Genomic DNA, 19,918 nt, shown 5'->3' with positions numbered 1-19,918 from the left:
AGAATGAGGCTTATCCCTGAAATAGCAATAGAATTTTTGGGGTGTTGCTAAGCAGTATTGTTATTACAGGGTTTGGATATAAATTGCTCTTGTATGTGAGAGGAGGTAATGGCTCGTGAAAATGCATTAACCTTTCACACCAGGGCGTGAGACGATGTATACTTCCCTGACTCCTGTAGGGTACCAACTTCTTCCTGCAAAGATTCACCTCAATTTCCATAGAAGGGGAAAAGATTGTAAAATCAATAAGATCATTATGGTTGTAGCTAATCTATTTTAAAGAAATGCTTGTAAGCGATGTATATTATTAACACAATGAGATGGGTCTGTGCTTATGGGCTTTGCTGCCAGTCAGCTTCCCAGACATGAATATAACCACACAAACCCTCTGGTCTGCGAAGTGTCTGACAAGTGTCTACATGTTAACACTCATTAGAAGACGCGGTCAAGCAATTCATGCTTGATTAATTGATTATTCCATGGTGACAGTTCATTTTTTTAAATAGCTGCCAACCTGAGCAGGACAGTCAGACCAATGACAAAAGACATTGATGGACAAACACTGGACTTATTGAATAGCTGCTAAAGTGACAGACCAGCATCTACAGAGTTTAATCAATGCCTCAAAGACATGGCAACACTATAAAGATTGGTTATTTCTTTTCTGTGCGTTTATGAATTGTTAATGCAGTCAATACATATTAGCTTCATTTCTTGTTTGGTTAAAATGCAATCTGAATTTCCCAAGTTAAGACTTGCCTTAGTATTGGTTTTGGACAGTGAAATTTAGGAGTCCTTACAGATTTGTAAGGTTTTATTGATGGCTAGAAAGCCAAGCATAATTTCTGACTTTGTTTATTCCAGCATTACAGAATTAGTAAGAGTTGACATTGCAGGGCTTATTGAATAAATTCATTTCCTTGGCAGTGTGTGCATGCTGAATTTTCTTGCATTAAGCCAGAAAAAGTGGATGCATCAGCACAAGCTAGTAAATAGCAACTGCACTGCAAGAGGATTTCAAGCTAGAGCAATGCAAGGAAGAAGCTCTAAACCAGAGCAAATTATCCGCAGACAGTAAATGTGTGGGAACAGATCATCCCTTGCCTAATGGTACTGAAGTCCATTGAATTACCCAAGAGGCAAGTTTGGCCCAATATTAATTTGCAGCAGATGTTTGACTAACTAATTATTTGAAAGAGCTTGAGTGTACTGTGATACAATTACCTGATATTGCAGTGGACTGCTTTCAGAGCTTGTTTTTGTCTTATTCTTGCAGTAGAAATAATAATGCAAAAGTCACGGTGTAAGTCTTCTAAACAATCACTTAGTCTTGTGAGTATAAAGAAACAAGAATCCCAAATCATTAAATTATTTCAGTTTACAAGTGAAGTCAGGAATTGACTAATCTGTAATCTAGCCCATGGACAGACATTGTTTTGAGCTTTGATGAGACAAATACTCAGAGCGTCGCTCTTGCATCACCCACCTCCATTCCTCTCCCTCCTTAATATCCTCTTTCCTTGCACATTGTAGGGTGACAGGGCAGGACCGTGTTGGTGCTGCAGAGGTGGTTCTTTGTTCCTTCTGAATCCCTTGCTACTGGTATGCCCAGGGAAGCTGCTGTAGCTCACATCCTTCTTGACAGCCCTGCCTAAAGATTTGAGGTGGTTCTCCTGTAGACAGTAGGAGTTACTACTTAATTCAGTTGCAGTTTCTGCTACTATTGCTGTTGTCTTGTGAATTCCAAGGTTTCTTGAACTCATCCCAAAGCTCAATTATTTCAGCAACAGGCTGTAGGAAAGAGTCTTCTCTACGCATCTCACTTTTTGCACCACCATGTTTGAACCCATCAGTTTCTGGTCTTTGTCCTCCCTGAAGTTCTAACCTTGCAACCACCATGAGCTGCTCTGGGCATGGCCGTGATGCTGCACACAAATTCAAATGAAGAACAAGGAGGGGCATCACGCTGTATGTCTTCTGAATTATGAGATTGGTCAGGAGTCACAGAAAGTGAATTTTATGAAGAGAAATTAAAAAGATAGGGCTTCTTTGCCCAAGTAAAAGGAGCTTTGTAAGAAATATGAGTGCTAATGAGAATATTGAAGAAACTTTACTCGATAGTAGTTCATTCCATAGCAGACTACCTTCCATTTTCCTCTAAATCATATCATACCGTCCATTGCTAAAGACAGGATATTTTCATGGATAGATGTGCTGCTGATCTTAGCCACTATAGCAATTCCTATGCTCCTATTAACAGAGGCTGCTGTCATTGCAGTGACAATTAGCAGGCAAATCCCATTACAGGAATAAGATCACCTAATCCTCAACTCTGGCACATGCTCTTCACTATGATAGGTGTTTAATTATAAGGCTTCTGCAGGCTACAATACTTTGTGCAAAAATTCCAGAAAATACAAAAATTGTGTTAGAAGACTTCACTTAAAAATGACAAGTTAGACATCTGCTACTTCAAAATTATTACTCCACCCCTTTTAATTGGCATAACTACTTCACTGTGCTGTTCAGAGCAGCTTTTTACAACTTGTGGTAATGTAGGAAAGCCAGCAAGGTCTGAAGTGTCACTAGCAATTTTCCTCTCTGCTGCATGTTTAACTTGTTTACAAAGGTAGAAAGCAAGAAAAAGATACTTGGAGAGTGCCCACTACGTACATTATCCACTCGGTGGTTTGATCCTTTTAAACTTGTTCATGAGGTGTAGCAAAGAGAGAGAAACATTGCAGGAGCGAACGCGAGAGAGCCTGGTTGCACACTGTAATGCATTCAGCCATTAAACAGCCCATCATCGTGCTGCAAGAACCCGTCTCTTGGTATTGCAGCTTGGTGCATGCTGAAGAGTGTGGCAGTTACTCAGCAATAAGGAAATCCAATTTTTATTTAACAGTAGCTACTGTCTTGGGGCTTCTTGTTTGGTTGGGTTTTGTCTGTCTTTCTAATAGGAAAAGGACTAACTCCAAGAAACATGAAATCTAACCAAAATAAGATGAGTTAAGGGCAACCTGTACTTTCTGTTTAGTTGGACCATAGAACAATTTCCATGAAGGATGATGATACGTCTTGGAAGAATCCCTTCCACTCTTGCATAAGCTGCCTTTGGGCATGTGTAGTTTGCATAATAAATCTTGTACTTTGCCGCCTGTATATTTAACTAGCTCTTCTTCACATGACTTTCTACTCTTCAGTATTTGAAGTTTTGCAAAGTATTTAGCACTAGCATCAATCTGCTACCCGTAGAGTTACCAGTTACAGTTTAATGGTGGGAGATTGAGATCTTTTTTTTTGTTGTTGTTGTTGCTTTGGAAAATGCCACCTAACTGTCCACATGCAAACCTTGACCATGCAAGCAGTATGTAAAGGCTGCACCATAACGTTGTTAGTGTAATGTTACAAAGGACTCTCAATATCAATGCATTTTAAAATCTGTTCGTTATAATTTCTATTTCACAGAGCTAGAATAACTGCTATGAGTCTCTGTTCCCATGATATACATGCTATTCCCCGTCTTTTATTGTACTTAATAGTTCCCTGGATTAACTTAATTGCGAGTTGGGGGCTCAGACTCCTGAAGGTATGCTGTCTTGGGCTGATGCTCTTTCCAGTTACCACAATTAAATCTCAATTACAACAATGAAACAAAACAATTAACAGTCCTTAAAAAATTATTGTTATCCTTTTTCACAAAAATCTGTTTATTTTTTTAGCAGCCTGTACTACTCGTTTCCCTTATTCTTCCCCAAAGCCCAGGATACACTTTCTCAGTAGCTCTTTCAATTACAAGTATCAGTATTATGATTCTTTGTCATGCTTTGTATTTTGTTATCCCAAGACTCTAAATCTGTTCCTTTTCTCTTCCATGTTATCTTTAACATCTTTATAACAAAAGTGCTGCAAAAGCTATTGGAGAAAGATCAGTCTGTCTGACAACATCATTCTTTGCAGCATGGTAGAGTTTGAATAGAGGCTACCAGCTCTGTTATATGAAGTAGCATTCTCTTTTACAAAGGAGGATAAGCATCAGAAGCATCTGGGGAAAACTGCTGATTCAAAGTGCTGCACTGTGAATATGAATTTTAACCAGTAATAAGAAAAAAGCAGAGTATCATCTTTAGTAAGCGGAGTTCAACTCTATTGAAGCACAGGGGCTGAAGGAACTGATAAGTACTTGGGACACAATCCAAAGCGAGTCAATGGAAAAGTTCCTAGTGACTTCAATGGTCTTTGAATCAGGTTTTCTAAAGCTATTTTTAAAGCACTTATGTACGTGAATCTTCACCTGCATTAGGAGCTAACATAATCGTTGAGCAAATTAGCTATTTTATGTGTATGAGTGGATAAAGCAATCCTAGAAAGATCTGTGTGCCCAACGCACCATAAGGTTGAAAGCAGAGGTGTCGCTGGAACCAGCTGAGACTGACCACTGCTGCGTTTGGGTGTTGAAGTGGGAAGGCTCTAACTTGCCTGTAAGGTTACTAGGTACTCTTCCCGTCTAGTCACACTCACTTCCACAGGGGCTTGCACTGTTGCCTGGGCAGAGGGACAGTGGCTGAACCAAACTGCAGCTCAAAGGATGAGGTTGCCATCAGCTGTAGCAGAGGCTATATGCATTACTTCTGCATCCTTTTTTGGGGAAGCTGAATTTTAAACCAAACTGGTGATTTGGTTGTTTCCCCAGATATATCTTTCCCTTTCTGTTGTTTCAGATATATAAATAAATGTTAGAAGAAGAGATCTGAAAGATTTACGTTTGCAAGGAGGGTTAAATGTGGTTGCCATGAGCAGCTGGAATGTATCTAATGTGCTGCTTCTCTGTGTCTGGCCCCCATGGAATTGCAAATAGCACTGCTCACTCCTGAGGTAATGGATAAGCAGTACGGGTAACCACAGGGAGGGCAAGAGAAGAGCTGCACGAAGAGTCATCGTCAAAAGTTCCCCGAATAAAGACAAAACAAATATTGTGTGGCTTCTGAAAAAATGTGGTGCTGGGTTTTTTTCCCCTTGAAGCTGAGTGAGGCTGCAAAATGGACCATTAAGTGCAGGCGCATTTACTGCTGACCCTGCTCCTGAACTGGCCCCGTGAGATAACGCAACTTTTCAGCTGTGTGGTTATTTGTATCTGGTGTAGAGCACTCCTAATATTACACACCCAGGAAGGACTATTTTTTACTTCAATCTCCTTTTGGAGAGATCATTTCTGTTTTGTAGTTCACACCAAATACATAGCTTTAGGTGCATTTCTGGTAATTATACCCTTAAAAGAGTAGTTTCAACCTTCATTAAGTCTGTGAGCCTCTAAAATTATTCTGTGGGCATATGGACCTCTTTGTATTGAGGTTTGCTAGGTGTAAGCTTACTTTTCTTACTTTTTTTTTGCTCTTTTAGTTACCTTAAAAGCAATCCATGAACTTCCAGTGGTCCACAGACCACACTGACTTATTGACAGCTACTGCACTAAAGTGATTGTGGAGAAGCAGACACAGGGATGCTAGAGCTGTGCTCACAGATCAGCTCCACAGTGTTTCTGAGCATCCAACATCTGGGCTGTTTTTGCAAAAGTAACATTGACAAATGTACATATGAGGGAGCTGTACAAGACTGTTCATGCATCGCCACTAGTAAAATTTTGCTGGGGAGAAAGAAATCCCTATATTGCACCTTCAGACTGTAGGTATAGAGTATTACTAGCTAGAAGCTGTTGAATTTTAAGCATAAGGTTTAATTCCCGTGGTTTGTACCCATTGCATGGCAATGTTTTGTTGTGGGAAATACCAAACCTCTATGTAGCATATATGGTGCATCATTTTGTTTGACATGTCCAGCAGAAAAGCAGCTGTCATAATTTTCAGTTTTACTGCCTTCAAATAACCTTTCCAAATGCTACTGTCCTTGTAATGCATTCTCCAGTAATTTTAAATAGGCCAACATAAACAGCATGTAATTTGCAGTTCTGCTTTCATTTTTGAAGCACCTGAGCTAGACTTTTTTCATAATAAAATTGATACCTAATTTACCACCCATATTATTCTAATCACAGTAACAACTTCCAGTTTACTGTGTAATCGTGCTTTCACATTTTTCAAAACCAGTTTCTATCTGGTGAACTTCTGATAATTTTTTTCTTTAGTTTCTGACAGTTATTTAATTGTGTTGTTAACATGGATCATTTGATTTTATATCAGATTAAACTGTGGTCTCTATGGTTCATTTTTGCAATACGCTGTGTTGACAGAAAGGTACATAGAATTTGAATGGATATATATCTTACTAAATGCAGATTCCATTAGCATATCATGTTAACACTCTTCAGTTCTGTAAATTTGTGTGGCACTTAAAAAACTATTAGCTTCTCTGTAAAGCTTTGGATAAACATTTTGCAGTTGTATGTTGGAGTTCATTAGTTTTCACACGTGTGTTTGGTGGTTTTTTGCTTTCGGCTGTTGAAAATTGGCACCGATGGGAAGGTGCTTCCTTGGTGGCAGTGCCATGGTTGGTAGGTTATCCTGCAACATAGTTTATGGTTGCTGGGCCGGGGGGTGGGTTTTTTGCTATACATGTTTTAGGGAAAAGAAGACATTCTTTGGTGGTAATCACTTTGTTTAGGACTATAATACTTGAGGAAGGGATTATATCTTTACTGTAATAAAATTCTCTAACTAAAAATAAGTCACATTTTTCACATCTCTCACTTCATATCAGGTAGGCCCCCAAAGGACCCATTCATTGCTCTTGTATCATGGGAAGCAGAGAAAAGAGCTCAACACAGCAGGAGAACAAGTTGTATTTAATGCCATGTCTAAAAGAGAGTGATCGTTTACTTTATAAGTACTAGTTTTCCTTTGAAATGCCACTTAAGTAGCCTAGGTCAACATTTTGAATCGGTAGCTAAACTAAAACAAGTTGGGAAAAGAATAAATGGAGGGGTTTTTTTCCTGCTGCGATGTTACTTACCTTTCAGTGTGGATCATTTTGGGATGTGTTTTAACCTTTATTACTTTTTTTTCCACAAGAAAAAAAAAATTGCAAAATTAAAATTTCAAATATATTTGTTTAGAAGGATCATTTTTGGTTGAAACGTTTGCTGGCTGTCCAGTGGGAGCAGTGAGAAAGCTTCCCCTGGACTATGAAGAGCATTATCAGATGGCACTGCCCCACGGTATTGATTGAGTATAAGCAGTAGCATCAGTAGATAAGCTTGAGTGGTATTTGTTTTAAACTCTGATTTATCAGGGCCAGCCAGTGACACAAGCTATTTGGCATTTACACACTGCAGTCATGATACAGCCTCGCTGGGTAGCATGCTGACTGCAAAATGTTTCAATAGCTTTTGAGCATTCATTTTTAAAAAACAAACAGCAATGTATTAAGTCCGGGAAATGCAAAGAATGCAAAGAATAGTATAAGTAACCCACAAGATAAATTTGATTTAAAGAAACGTCTTGCATTGCCTTCACCACCTCAGAATCCTGCTGGTATCGGCTGTCTTGTCAAGTTATATTTGACACTGACATCACAGTGGCCCACTGTGAGGATGGAGAGATTTCCAGTCTGCTTTCATTACTACTTCTACGCTGAGGGATAAAACCCCTATCATCTTTAGGACCCAATCTTGCCCAGAGAATTGTGCCATTATTAAACCTGTTGCAGAGAAAAGGAATCAGCTAAATGAATCAGCTCTCTTCAGTGAACTCGTTAGGCACTACCCAGGCCTGCTGGTAAGGGAGAGGGACATTTTAGCTCCATAAACTAAAATAGCATGGAGGGATAACAAAGCTTGAAAATGTATTGTAGAACTGCTCCCATACATTTTTCATACACGTTTTCTGCCTGACCTGGCCACCACCCCTCGGCGGCTCCAAGCCCTTAGGTCTGGCTTCGGCTGGGCAGGCTTTCACTGGCCTCACGTCATGACGTAGTACATGCTGCCCAGGGCAAAACATCATGCCAATGTGAACGCTGTGCTGCATGCTGTATTACAGCAACTTGATGTTATGATGCCTTCTGCCCCTGATACTATCAGACCGCGTTGCTTTTCAGCTGACTGTGGGGCACTGTTTTTTGTCTGCAGCAGCAGCCCTAACAGGAGTCGATGGCTATTTCCACCCCGTGACTGCAATCTGCTGTTTAGCAGTGAGTTTGCTTTGACTGTGAAGTCTGTGTTTATTAGTCAATACCAATTTTCTCCTCCTTGTGCCAGGAACGTTATCAGAGAAACCACTTGTGGATTGTCCCATTCTGTGTCTAAAAAATCCGCTTGGCCACCGGCACCTGGGTTCCCGTTTCCCCTGCCGGTGCCCTGCAGCTGAGCCATGGCTGCGGGAAAGACGGACGCACAACCCAAACGCAGCTATGCATTCAAGAAATCTTTGTTTTGTGAAATTCCTACCAAAGAATGTTTCAGCTTGTTAGATGAAAGAAATAGAGACAGATTCATGCAACTCAGCTAAGAAAATGCAGTCGTTACGTGCAACAGATCTAACGAGTGCTTTGTTTAGGGAGCAAAGTCAAAGCCAGGAAACAGAATTGCCTTTTCCCAAGGTAAGCCTCTAACTCTGGGCACCTTCTCCACTGAGACAGGAGATAGTAAATATTTTGCTGCTATCAAGACCAGTGTTGCTGTGCTTGCTTCTGATTCCTCTAAATGACTACAAGACGACGGTTTGTCTTGCTAATTAGAGCTGCTCTCACAGCAAATAGGGTTTCTCTTGGAATATTAACAATATGCCCTTCACTTGAATGTTTTTACAGCACCAATGGTTGGTTGCTGAAAGGACAGAAACTCAGAAACATTTAATTAATGAATATTAAAATATTCAGAATTCTTGAAATGCTGTCTCAGCAGTTCTTTGTGAAACATCTTTCGTTATAATCAAATTACTGTCTGGTTGTGGTGGTGTGGAGGGCTGTGATCCAAGTGGCTGAATGCTGTAAAAATGCCTAAAAATACACGCACCCTTCTGAACTCAATAGCAGCCAGCGTTTGACTCACACTCCCTAATTTGACAAATTTGAAATCTAATTAACATTAAATTGCAGCAAAAATATACAAAGATCAAGCGACAAAAGGATGCCTTCACTACTCAAGGTAGGGACAGGGAGTCACAGGTAGTAGTCACAGGACAGCCAGCACAGGTAGTAGCAGCACGTTTGAATGAGGGAGGTGAAGAAGAACGGCAGCGCGCTCTCTGCCGTGCCCCTGAGAGGGAGGCTGCAGGCGGCTCAGTCCTGCTCCCCAGGCTGCACTATGTGAGACATTTAAAAGTCAGAGGTTTTTTCCCCTACACAAAAGTATAAGTAAATAACCAAAAAATACAGCGAGGCCGATGCTGCAGAAGTTTCTCCCCAAAGCCCCGAAGTAAAGGGGGCAGGAGGCGCTGAGATGACAGCTGTGTGTGGGGAGAGTACCTCTGCTGATCTGCTCAAAATCATTCAGAGCGAAAAGGAAAATCTTCTTCACACTTGGAAGGGACTGTGGTGATGGCACATCCAAGACTAATGTGCAGGGTAAATCAAGTACAATTCAGCCTTTGAAGTTAAAGGGGAAAAAGAGTAAAATTCACTCGTCTGTACTGTAGGTCTCCAATTTCTAATCTGTGATTTCATGGAGGAAAGAAATTGTGTTACTGAACTCCTTTCAAGAACTGTGTCCTTGGCTTATTAACTCGCTTTATGTGTTGTCCGGTTTCAAAGGGGGAAAGGGCTGCATTTTTGTATGGGTGGTATTATTTTAAGAGATGCCTTAGTTAATTATTGTCTACTGAAACATCACCTAGGAGATACTCTTTCTCTGTCATGAAGCTTGATACTTCATGCAGTAAAAGGTAACTCTTCCATAGTTCATTAAATTATGTTGTGGTGAACTTATCTCCACTGGGTCTCAATTAAGAAGTGAAGCCAGTGCCTTTAGAGGAAAAGGCAGAGAACAATCAGAATATACTGAATATATAATTTGATCTCTGGAAACAAGCAAGAGGAAAAATACGGTGTGCAAATGTGTAGACGTTAAGAACGTGTTATGTCGCAAAGATTTGTATATGGAAGTATAATATAATTAGATCATTATTGTTTATTAGGAATATTTAGTGCTTTTAAAAATTTAAGGTGTTTTTTCTAAGTTCATTAACTACTGTAAATTAACTGTAGTAAATATTAATTTGCCTTACTACTTCCCTTGTCTCCATTTTAGCACCCCTGGGAACTTCAGTCATACTGATTCTGGGCCCATTTTCTATTAATATGAATTATGAAACTGCAGTAAATTTTCCGTTACATTCTAATTTAATTAAACATTTTGGTTTTAATAATATTTTTTAATTTTAAAAATTGTTTAAAGTATCTAGCAGAACTAGTCTCTCTGGATGTTTTTCTACAAAAAAACCCCAAAGCTCCTTTCATTAAATAATTTCAAATGTGAAGAACAGAAAAGGAAGTTATCTCAACTTTTGTTTCGCAGACCTCCTTTCCTACCATTTTTCTTTGTGTGCTGCACACATATTTTTTTTCTGTTTCTCTCCCATTTGCATGCTCTTCTTTCCTAACAGTGTTGTTACAATGGTTTGCTAAAGTCTGTTCTTTTTTTCTCCTACAAAATATAAATCATCGCAAGAAGCATTCTGCAGGTATTGGTGAAATATGCTACCGGAACAGGCAATGACATGGCTGGTTTAACATGCAGCACTGAACACATCATCAATATATAGGTGTTAAACAATACCTGACTTTGTACATTTTTGAGTAACTTAATTCCCTTCAATAGCATGAGAACGAGCAGCCCATAAATGCAGAATAATTGGAATTTTAATTAGGTAGTGACTGCAGGTTGCCTCCTGTTTACAGGGTAATAACATCTCTTGAGCTAAATGAATGGAGGGGCAGGTTTCAATTTAACAGCTTGTAAAAAATCAGTTGACTGGTTTCCACTATTAATCTTGGCTGTTCACAGTATCTAAGTGAACTTGGTCGCTGAGGTGCCAATGTGTTTTGGGCATGTGAATGGTATCCCAGCCCCGCTTAAGTTCTCACCAAAGTCTTTAGGATGAGTTTTAAACAGTTACAATGAACTGCATTAAAGTCTCAATGAGTACTGAATTGCTTTGCTATGGCATAAAATTCATGGTATCTACCTGCAGGTGTATACGTTTACTTTTGTGACTATTTGAATACATGCTTTTTCATTTGTTTACAATGGAGCAGTGAGAGGAATTTGTTTTCTTGTATGAGATAAGCATCATCATGTTTTTCCTAGCAGCTGCATGCACAATTAGGAGAACCCAATTAAAGCTGCATTCAGTTCACAAAGAGTGGCGGTGATTGCTGTCTATAATTTCTCCTGTGGTTTGACTTACGGGCATTAAGCTGTGCAGAACTTTATTAACAAATAAAGTCAAGTCAAACAAACCAAGAAAAAAAATGCAACAAGCTGGAAACTGGTATGTAGGATCTTGGCCATTGTGCATTACCTACAGCTTGAGAAAAGGAGTCTCCCCTCCCACCCCTCTCAAACAGCCACTGGGCAGATGACCAGTTTCCTCTGTTTAGGCTTGTGCTTTCTGTCCTCCTGGCCAGAAGAATAAGTATTTGCGTGTCTCCTCTGCTTCCCTGTCAGCCACTCGGACTGCAGCAGGTGCAGGCCATCCAAAGACTCCTGTGAATTCAAGCCTTAAATAATTCTAAAGCCAAATATACCTTTCTTTGGCCCAAGTATTATCTGTGCCATCATTGCAGAAAGCTCAGCACTGCCAATCTTTATGCCAGATGGGAGGAGAAAGGTAAATTAAGTAGAACAGAGAAGGAACAGGGCACTGGAGCACAGCCGCCTTCTTGAAGAATGAAGAACTTCATTCACAACCGGCGTTTTTTTCCCTCCTGAAGCTGTTCAGTTCCCACTGCTCCATAAAGGGACTTGATGTCCCTTGATATCCTCCCAGCCCGCGTAACTCTCCTTGTGTATGCGGGTACATACTTGGTGGCACAGCGTGTTTCTCTTTCATCGTTTAGGGAGACCCCAAGTCTGTAAACACTGATCTCTTGGCTAATGCGCTACAAAGAGCAAAACATCAGACATCCAGCCCCTGCAAAGAGTTTTATGAGAAAATGTGTGGTTTCCAACTAAAAAGCAGGATCAGAAGCCCCAAAAGACTCCATTTCTGTAGGTGGGAACAGTGGATAGTGATTCTGAAAAAAAGGGAAAGAGCATGTCTGAATTGCCCTGATGCACACAAGTGGCAACGGAGGAAGTGCCTGGCTGGAGCATTTTTCCCCTTAATTACCACATAGGTCTCCTGAACTGGCTGAGACCAAAAAGGGACAAAGATGGGACTTAATTTTACAAGACGGAGAATATTCTGCCCCTCAGGCAGCAGAGCACTTCAGGCATTGGAGCAGAGCTAACTGGAGCCACTTAGTTGATACTGAAGTGCTTTTCTGCACTGATGCTATGAGCTAGCATCTTGTCAGATAGGGCCTGTACAGAATAAGATTAAAATCAGTTAATCACCTTGCATATGTCAAGTGGTGACAGATCCAAAAGCAGTCACTTACTTTCAAAAATAGATTATTCATTTGGAGAAAATTATAAAGATGTCCACAAGAAGTTGCTCTTGTGTAGGGCCTATACAAGATCAAGTATTTGGCTTTTTATGCTCTCTTGACTGGTGCTAAAGCAGTAGTTAACTGGCAGTTTTGATGCTGATACACAAAGCAGGCCATAATAGAGAAGAAAACCTTTAATTTCAAGCTCCACTAGAATCATGAAAGGAAAAATAATGTTTACTAAATGAAAAAGGATGATATTGCTGGAGAGAGGAAGTTTTAGTTAAGCTTTTAGGGGAACGTTAATAACTTTGAGAAACGGAAACATTTAAGACATGTTTAAAATGGCATAAACTTTAGAAAATCCAGAAAGTATTTTAAACTTACCTAAGCTCCTCAATGTGTATCAAGTTTTAAAAATCAAGCAAACTGAATGATAGCTGACATATGGAAGGAGGCTTTCTAGTACTGATGCATTTTCTATGAAAAATTCAATGTAGCCATATAGTTAGAATAAATGTTTTGAGGTGAAATGAAAGTCTGCTGATTGAGTTTTGCACGGTTCTGTAATGCCTCTGCAAATTTCCAGGGGAATCTGAGAAGCATCCAGGCTTGTTCCCTAGGAATATACTTTCATAAAGCTGCCACTCTGAGACTCTTCTGACAGATCACAGTGCAGCTGAGTTTTGCCTGTGATATGTTGCCAAGCACCATAAACGAATGCAGCTCTGAGATGGCAGGTCACTTTTTATTTTGCCAGACACAACAAAGAAGTGTCAACCTCTGACAGTTTTTAAAAGTACGCTTTAACAGAAATATCAAACCTTTTTTTTAACCAGTCAGTATCTGAGAAGAAATGCTCACAGAAAAAGAGAGGATAGGAAAATTTGTGGAAGTGGAAGCTGCACTGTGTAAGTCTGATTTAGCCCTACATCAGTCTAGTTTTATGCTGATAAATACATTTGGGATTAGGTGACATGGACTTTATGTCATCAAATAAACGGGCAGTGGATTTGAGTTCAGTCATCTGATGTGTGTGTGCACCACTGCAGTGGGATTATAACTGCTGCCAGTAATGCACTGGATTTTGTGATAATCTCACAGTTAATATGCTTTGGCCTTGCTTTTTTGTTGTAGGATCTTGCAGTCCTTACCTTCAATCCCCTGCAGAGAACCTCCTTTATAATAGGAAATGGAAACATTGAGCAGGTAAATCGCCTGATTTAACACAATATAGCACAATCTAAGAGCAGCAGGACAGGACAGGAACAAACTGCAACAGCTTTGGATCCTGATTCCACAGTCTAACACCGAAGTGCTCCAACTCCTATGAAGCACTTGCTGATGGTTGACAGGAAATACTCGTCCCATAATGCTGGCCTGCGATGCTGTAGCTTGAGAGCTTTACTTGCTTTAATGGGCTTTAGGCTGGAAAAAGTACTAACTTTCTAACTGCTAAAGCATGTTAACAGAAACTGTAAAAATAAAATAAAATAAAAAAAAAGTAGCACGCTCTCAATATCGTGTCATAAATAAATGCTGCATTTTTCATAAGACTGCCAAGGATATGGCATAGTCATGAAAGCAGGGAAAAAGTGTTGTAGGAGACAATCTCTCTATATTACTCATTATAAAACAGCTTATATGTGATGGCTTTCAGCACTAGACTGCGTTTCCTTTGAACAGGATCGCACCGGCAGTGTGGTGTAGAGTTTCCTTTGTTGCCATCTGGGCAGCATTTGATTCCCCTATAGCAGTAGACTGATGAAGTCATTGCCAGCACTTCTCTCCAATGTAAAAAATAACCAGGTTCACATTCGCAGTCAGTCTAAAATGCAACCACTTCAAGCAACAGAAAAGGGAATATCATACTTACAAGACCACATTTCCCTTATAAGTGCCTTGCCTCAGCAGATGAGGAAATAGATATTTTTCTTTTCGTCCCAGTAACTGCAGACCGTTGGGAACTAGTCTGCACACAGGGAAGTTCTTTTCTGGGGGAAGTTCAGGTAAAGAAGACTCAGAGGATGCAACTGCAGAAGGTTCATCCACTCTTGAGTTGGTGGAAGCTACCCTTACACACGTAATGGTATGCCGCTTCTGCTTGAAAAGCATATTGGCAAGCCCACTCGCCTCCGCTACAGTCACCAGATTCTTTTGTTCATGATTTCTGCTGATGCTGTTAGTTGAGAAGCAGATTAAACAGCTCCCAGTTTATAAAGAGAAGTAAGGTGCAAACTGTAGGAAAATTACTTTTGAAATTATATATCAATGCTAGTTCATTTTCAACTGTATTTATAAAAAGTTTCCAGTATGACAAACAAGCGGTACATTGTGCACTAGGATAGTATTATGGAAATGTACAGCGAACTTGGAGATGTGCATAGGACTGTAATTTGTGAGTAATAAGGTGTATGTGCTCTGAATAAGTAATTAAGAAAGTTTCAGTATAGCTGCAATACTGGTATTTGCTCTAAGGCTACTGCAATATACAGTAAGATTTCTGCACTGTGGCTCCCTTGTGCCATCAGGCTTGCAACAGCATTCACATGCCAGCCCTTCTGTCATCTCTCCTTCCTCCCTCTCCTCCCTATCACACCCTTAGTAAAGCAGAAAATAAAGATGACAGTATTATGTTTGGAATTGGTAGATGATGTACCTCATCGGTAGATGAGGTAAGGAGAGCAATCCCTGCAGAATCTCAGTCAGATGAGTTTCAGGCTTGGTTATAGTCATAGTTGACTTTCAAATTCTGATATAGTCAGGCTGCAAAGCCATTTCCATTCTACTCCCTGTTTTCACCCTTTTGGAGCTTTCACAACATGCTTCCTTTGAGATGTATTTTCCACCTTTTACCAGCTCCCAGAGGAGTGTGTGTCCCCATATATTCATCTTAAAAGTTCTAACTGAAAACTCTTACAGGTTTGTGAATTCAGAAACCATATGGCAAAAAACCAATATTTTTTTCCCACGGGCTTGTTCACCATATAGAGAGAAATTTGCTACATGAATATAGGTGTATAGAAATATTAATACTTCTCCTGCTTTTTATTTGGCAAAATCTCCCATTAGAAATGTAGATGCCATTTTAGAATATCCCTCTCTTCTGACTAAAGTCCTTAGAGCACATGGTCTTCAGTACAGCTATAGTTATTGTAGTACAGCTATAGATAACTGTGTCCCTGGTGCGACTCAGAAGCAGTGGTCCTGCTATCCACGACCTCACCTGCCCACCTGCTATTCAGGACCCCAGTCCTGCCTCTAGCCCATGGACTGGCTGGTCTGCAGCTCAGAAGTTTGTGTAGGCATTTGAAATCCACCTGAGAGCTGTCAGGACGGGTTGCACCCTCTAGACTCTTCTCTCCCTTGCTGATGTTGTTTGTCCAAGTTGCTCTCTCCTGTACCGCCCGACTGCAGCTCTCACAAATCCAAGTTTTCTGTGCTGTCAGCTGTGCTGTCAGTGATCTCATAAACTGCAGTGGCCCTGGCCAAGGCTGTAAAGGCGCTCGTTAGCCCTATCAACTCTTCCACTGTAAATCCTGAGAGAGAGGGCACATGCCATTACGCTGAAGAAGCCTCCTGCTAACCACAGGGCTGGACAGGCCCCTTCCCAGCTGCTTTTGTGGTTCCAGGACAAACAGAGCAGCAGAGTGGCTGCACATTTAGTTACCGTAAAGTTGTTGCATGTTTAATATCCTATCACAGACAGGAGATTTATAGATTCAAGACTCATTAGCGTTAGGATGGGGATATATGTATTAAATTTTTCTTGTGCGCCATGCGCAAATGTGCTTGACTCACCCAAAACAAATCCTTTACTGTGTCTGAATAACGGCATGATTACTGCAGAAGCCAAGTTTTGTACAATTATACAGGGAGAATTATTAGAAGAGCATTGTGTTTCTGTACAGTGTATGACTCTCATTCATACCACTTCTCAGCCCACACCCCTGCTTTATCCTGCATTCTCCATAGTAATAGCACTCTTCATAGATGCAGAGAAAACAACTGTCCTAGGTGAAGTTATTGTCTCTTTAATGACCACAGGAATATCTACTGAATGTAATATATTGGCTTGGGAAATCTGTTTTGCCCACCCTAAATGGCTGTCTGTCTCAAATATATCTGCTCAGAGTGATGTGCATTATATAAATAAAACTACACAGACAGCATGTTTGTCAATCAGCAAAAAAGGCTCTACACCCGCTATCCCGGGCACGTACACTTTGTAAGCATTGGTTTCCAACAGATAAATGTAATCAAGGTTTATATGCTCACAGAAGCCAACAGGATGGGATTGTTTCACTCGAAAGATCAGAAGAAAATTGTAACTAATGTTGTGGAAAATTACTTTGATATTGCTTTCTCAGTACAGCATCACAATTAGGTAGCAATGTGAAGCACAGGGAAAGAATAAATGAATAGTAACAAATCAACACAAACAGCTACTGTCAGGAGTATTTTGCTCAGTGAAAGTAATGTAAGCATTACTTAAAGTTTTATGACTGTGGATTTTATACTGGTTTAAGTAGTACATCAAGGTCTCACCATCATGCTTGCTAGGACTAAAACAATCAAGAACAATTTCCAGAACAGACAGATAAACTGAAGTACCAAAGTATTTTTATTAATCTTGTTTTATAAGTTGTACTATCTTAAATTAAAGATGACTGAACGGACTAACAATGAAAAATGTCCTTTTGGACAATGCAAAATTCTCCTACACTGCTTTTCAGCAGAAAATAAACGTTGCTGACTTTTCTCCAGCCTTCCTGATGAGATTCCAGGGTCTGGCAAATACGTTTTACTACATAGTAACTACATGGGAAATACAAAAGCAAAGGCTAATCCAATAAAACTTGGCCATGCAGACTCTGTTGTCCTAAGTAGCTTAATGTCACATGCATTTGTTCAATTCTATTGAGGGAACAATCAGACAAGCAAATTACAGCAATATCCAATCTCCATTAGAAACAGGCCCTTTTAAGGAGAAACACTCGGAACAGGGGAAGGGAAGAATCCTCTCAGCCCGCCAGAAATGTTGCTTGTGATTGACAGATTTTCACAGGAGACTGTCTAGTGGTGAAATATGCCTACCTGTCTTTTTAATGAAATGAATGGATATTTTTTCCTGTGCCCTTTAAGTCTCCTAATATGTTTTGGTGATAACTGGTATCACTTTCAGAAGCAGGGGATTTGAGGAGTTTCTGAGTCCACTGGGAGCTGAAAGCACTTAACACACATGAAAATCAGCCAAACAGAAATAAGAGTAATTGTACTGAGCACCTTTTACTCAAGGGTATAGTCTGGTTCCAGTTAACATAAATAGTAATTGAATGTGAGAATGGAGCAATTGATTACACACCTTTGGCAGTAACAGCATCGTTGGGATGTTCATCTTTTAGCTATGCAGAACCCTGCCCACAGCAATCGAGTACCTTACAGAGTGAGTTTCCCTGCTGGGGGTAGGAGCTCTGTTCAAATTTGGTTTTATTTAAATGTGCTTGGGTGTCCCCTTCTACCGTTATATCCCTCTCAAAAATCACTTCACAGTGTACTACAATCAGCAGTCAGTGTTCAAGAGGTTTGTGGCAGAGAGAACAGAGGTATGACAGGTCAAGATGAGGGACAAATAATGAAAAAATGGAGAAGAAATTGCACTGTTTTTGAGACACCACTAGAAATTCCTTCTCTTTCAGGAACAAAGAATTAACTTTTCAACATAAAGTTACAGATTCTTAGATGCCTTAGAGTACTGCCTGCATTTGCTGTCCATATGTCTTTCCCATCACCCCCAATCTACTGGCCAATTTCAGTCGAATGTGGCCAGTACCGACAGCTTTAATCTGTAAGCTCTTTTGCATCTAAGTATACAAGAATAAATTGCAAAAGCACTGAAGGGACTGGTTAATTCTGTGCTTTGCACTGATGATTCATTATTTATATAGTTTCAGCTGAGTGGCTGCTTTCAAAATTGGTGTGCAGTTGGACTAAATTATAAACATATTAAAGTATAGATTGTTTAGTGACATGGACATACGCACTTAATAAACATGGACACAGAAATTAGCACTTAATATAATTATTTAAGAAGTCTCTGTGTTAAGGTTCAGTTCCTTTAAAAATGTTAATAATACTTTACAATATACACAGTTGTGGTCACTGTACAATGAAGATGTCAATCAAATAGACTTTTTATAAAGCACTTACTTAGTCAAAGGAGAATTTCAGTGTATATAAGAGCAAACACAGTGACCAAACCACAGCGCATAGGGGCATTATTATCAGCTGGAGTAACTGCACTGCCATTTGTCTAGGCTCTAACCAGCCTTCATTACAGCCTTAGTCAAAGAGAAAGCAACTGTCAGTAAATCAAGAGATCTTGTGCTTTTTCATACTTCTTGCGTGCCCCTCGTTTAAAAGGAAGCCAATGTTTCAGCCCACAGTTTTCTAGTTCTCACATTGATGTAGTCTTTGTGGCTCTTCACAGTTTAAAGTTAGTAGCACAGGAAGATGGCACGCATATGAATGAAAGTTATGAAAAGTTTAATGGAAGTTAAGCACATTAAAGGAATGCATCCCAAAGTATTTTATGTTTCTTGCATAATTCATTTATGCATCTCTTATCTTGCATCTCCATGACACATTGAATACCGTATCCAGGCAAAGGGGGATTCAGAGGCATGTATTTGCAGGAACTGAACTTTTGGCAAAATTGCTCGTTTTCAAATATATAGTGATGTAGCTGGTAGCAGAAGTTGCTCTCAACTTTAGCAGAAAATTAACTCTGTCCAGCTGGACCCTGCACACCTTGGCAAAGATTCCTGCATAATCAGTCAGTTGGTTCTTGGAACTGTTTATTAAGCAAACTCCTCTTTGAAATTGTTAATTAATTTCAAAATAGCCTTCATTAAAAAAAATTCCATACCTTTGTTGAGGCAACCTCTGTGAAATACGTAAAACATGTTAAGGGTATAAGCACAAAATGTTGAACATGCAAGAGTGAGTGAGTCAAATAGAAATAGGAATGCTAACCTGGTGTCTGCTGATGAACTATTTCTTCTGGATCCTGCAGGTGAATGAAGACAACGAGCCCAGCTGCTCCAAACAGCAAGATGAAGGAGAACATACATGTCAGCCTCATAATTATTGTTCTCAGATCAATCTGGTTCTGACCCAGGAAAAGAACTGCATGCAATCTCCAGGACACTCTTCACTCATAGTCTTGTCTTCTCATCTGGAAGTCTGGTGTAATACATCTACAAGAGGTAAAAAACCAAATCCCTAAAACTTAACATACAGAGCATTTATTTTTTCAATGCAGATTAGTAGATTTAAGTCCTTGTTTAGACCAAATAACTGTTTTCTCTAG

At 39.9% G+C, this 19,918-nt stretch overlaps 1 protein-coding gene across 1 annotated transcript in view; it reads right to left on the bottom strand.

Moving 5' to 3' along the window:
* Positions 1–19,690, bottom strand: part of CHST8 (carbohydrate sulfotransferase 8) — a 140,024-nt gene extending 120,334 nt beyond the window's left edge. Inside the window, exon 1 of the mRNA XM_059825050.1 lies at positions 19,582–19,690. Coding sequence (XP_059681033.1) covers positions 19,582–19,690 — 109 coding nt within the window. The remainder of the gene's footprint in view (positions 1–19,581) is intronic.
* Positions 19,691–19,918: the final 228 nt, after the last annotated feature.

Source organism: Gavia stellata, chromosome 15, assembly GCF_030936135.1.
Source record: "Gavia stellata isolate bGavSte3 chromosome 15, bGavSte3.hap2, whole genome shotgun sequence".
NCBI lineage: Eukaryota > Metazoa > Chordata > Aves > Gaviiformes > Gaviidae > Gavia > Gavia stellata.
This window is presented reverse-complemented; position numbering and strand designations above follow the sequence as displayed.